At 40.5% G+C, this 1,802-nt stretch overlaps 1 protein-coding gene across 1 annotated transcript in view; it reads right to left on the bottom strand.

The window, feature by feature from the left end:
- The window catches only part of MORC1 (MORC family CW-type zinc finger 1), a 193,226-nt gene that overhangs the window by 96,200 nt on the left and 95,224 nt on the right, over window positions 1-1,802 (bottom strand). Inside the window, exon 15 of the mRNA XM_004675468.1 lies at window positions 1,093-1,157. Coding sequence (XP_004675525.1) covers window positions 1,093-1,157 — 65 coding nt within the window. The remainder of the gene's footprint in view (window positions 1-1,092; window positions 1,158-1,802) is intronic.

Below are 1,802 nucleotides of genomic sequence, written 5' to 3'. Positions count from 1 at the left end.
GAAAGAGCCTCCCTTGTGGCACAGGGGTTAATGCCTCAGTGCTATTAAGCTACTGCTAGCCACTGTAACATGGGGCAGCAGGCAAGGCAGGACAGCCTGTTCTGCTCCCCATTTTGTCTCCAGTGAATCCTCTTGCTGCCTGTACCTCGGCCCTGCACCCCAGTTCTTACATGCATAGATAAATAAAATAAATCTTAAAATAAATAAATAAATTTTTGTGGAAAGCCCATGGCGCACACTAAATAATGTCCAGAACTAGCAATATTTCCCTAAAAATTTGTTTCTGAAGTCATGGCAGTTTTCAAATCCTGACCTTACACAGACAGCAGTGCTGCTTTTCAGTTTAATTTGTTTTACCCCTGAGTTGTAGAGCAGTCAACCTCAGAAATGTAAACAATGGTAGTATGATACAGGCTTGTTGTTTTTATTTTAACTACATCTATGAGGTGCATTTTCTTGAAACAGTTTCTATTTGAAATTGTAAGCAGTATTGGAAAGAAATTACAACTACCCCTCAGGGTTTAAATGGCAAAGGGCACAAGGAAAGAGATGTTGTCAGCGAATCCTCTGGACAGTGCACACCTTCTGCAAGATCAATCCGACTCTGAACTAATTTATTACTCTATTCAGAGTTTTTTTTTTTTTTTTTAAGATATCTATTTATGCACACAAGAACTGAGGTATAGGTCAGAGATGTGGGAGATGAGAGGACTCACCAGAGACAGAGTGGGGAGCAGAACAGGGGAGCAGCGGGTGTGGCAGGAGAGGTCTGCTCACCATTTAGGCCACCTCCCTGGCCGGAAATCAAACTCTTGCTACAGTGGCTGGATCTAGCTTCATAGTGTTGTGCTTAACCCCTCTTGTGCCACCAGGAAGGCCCCTGTAGTCAGAGGTTTTAAACATGCAATATATTTTATGAATACTTAATATGTTGGTGACATTGGTTGGAGGATTTTGAACAAACTGTGCATAAGATGTTGCCAGCTAATTAAGAGAAACTGTCAGTTACCACCAAAACTTCCTTCCCCCAAATCAGAAATTGTTTGAACATATGGCAAAGAATTCTGGCAAAAAGAATATTTTAGATCTTACCTCTGTTTTTCTCTGAGAATCTTACGCTTTACTTCTACATCCTCCATAGCTTTCTGTAATATATCCTAGAGAATCATGATTAGTTGAGAGAGAACATAATGACATTAAATTAATAAAATTGGAGCAGATATTTAATATCCTATTATGCAAGTGTTTCATAAGGATAACAGCAATAGATCACACTGCCTGTATTATTCTATCATAGCAGATAGTAAGTATCTGTAAATATGTAACAATATCTAAGAAGATAAATTAAATGCTAGGCTACCATCCTCTTTTTCAAATAATCTGATGTCCACTTAGCTTTGTAGAGAAACAGGCAATACTCCCTCCCTGTAATGATACAATGGATTGCATACACAATGATGTGAAAGCTTAGGATATTCAATGTACCTACACTGGTTTTTGTATGAAAGAACAGAAAATAATGGGTCCTCCCTTGTGGTTCAATGGCTTAAGGCACAGGGCTATGAAGCTATGGCAGCCACTGAAGCGTGTGTGCAAGTCCCAGACAGGGAGGTGATACACATGGCGTGGCAGACCTCTCCTGACCTGCCCGCTGCTCCCCTCAGCAGTATTTCAGTAGATCTGCCTGTTCCACTCCCCACTCTGTCTCTGGTGAATCCTCTCACTGCCCTTGCACCTCTGGCCTGCACCCCAGTTCTGTATGTATAAAAAAATAAGTCTTAAAAAAAATAAAGCACTTTAAA

This window comes from Condylura cristata, unplaced genomic scaffold, assembly GCF_000260355.1.
Source record: "Condylura cristata isolate star-nosed mole 26May11 unplaced genomic scaffold, ConCri1.0 scaffold00003, whole genome shotgun sequence".
NCBI lineage: Eukaryota > Metazoa > Chordata > Mammalia > Eulipotyphla > Talpidae > Condylura > Condylura cristata.
The sequence above is the reverse complement of the archived record's forward strand: the minus strand, read 5'-3'. Positions and strand labels throughout refer to the sequence as shown.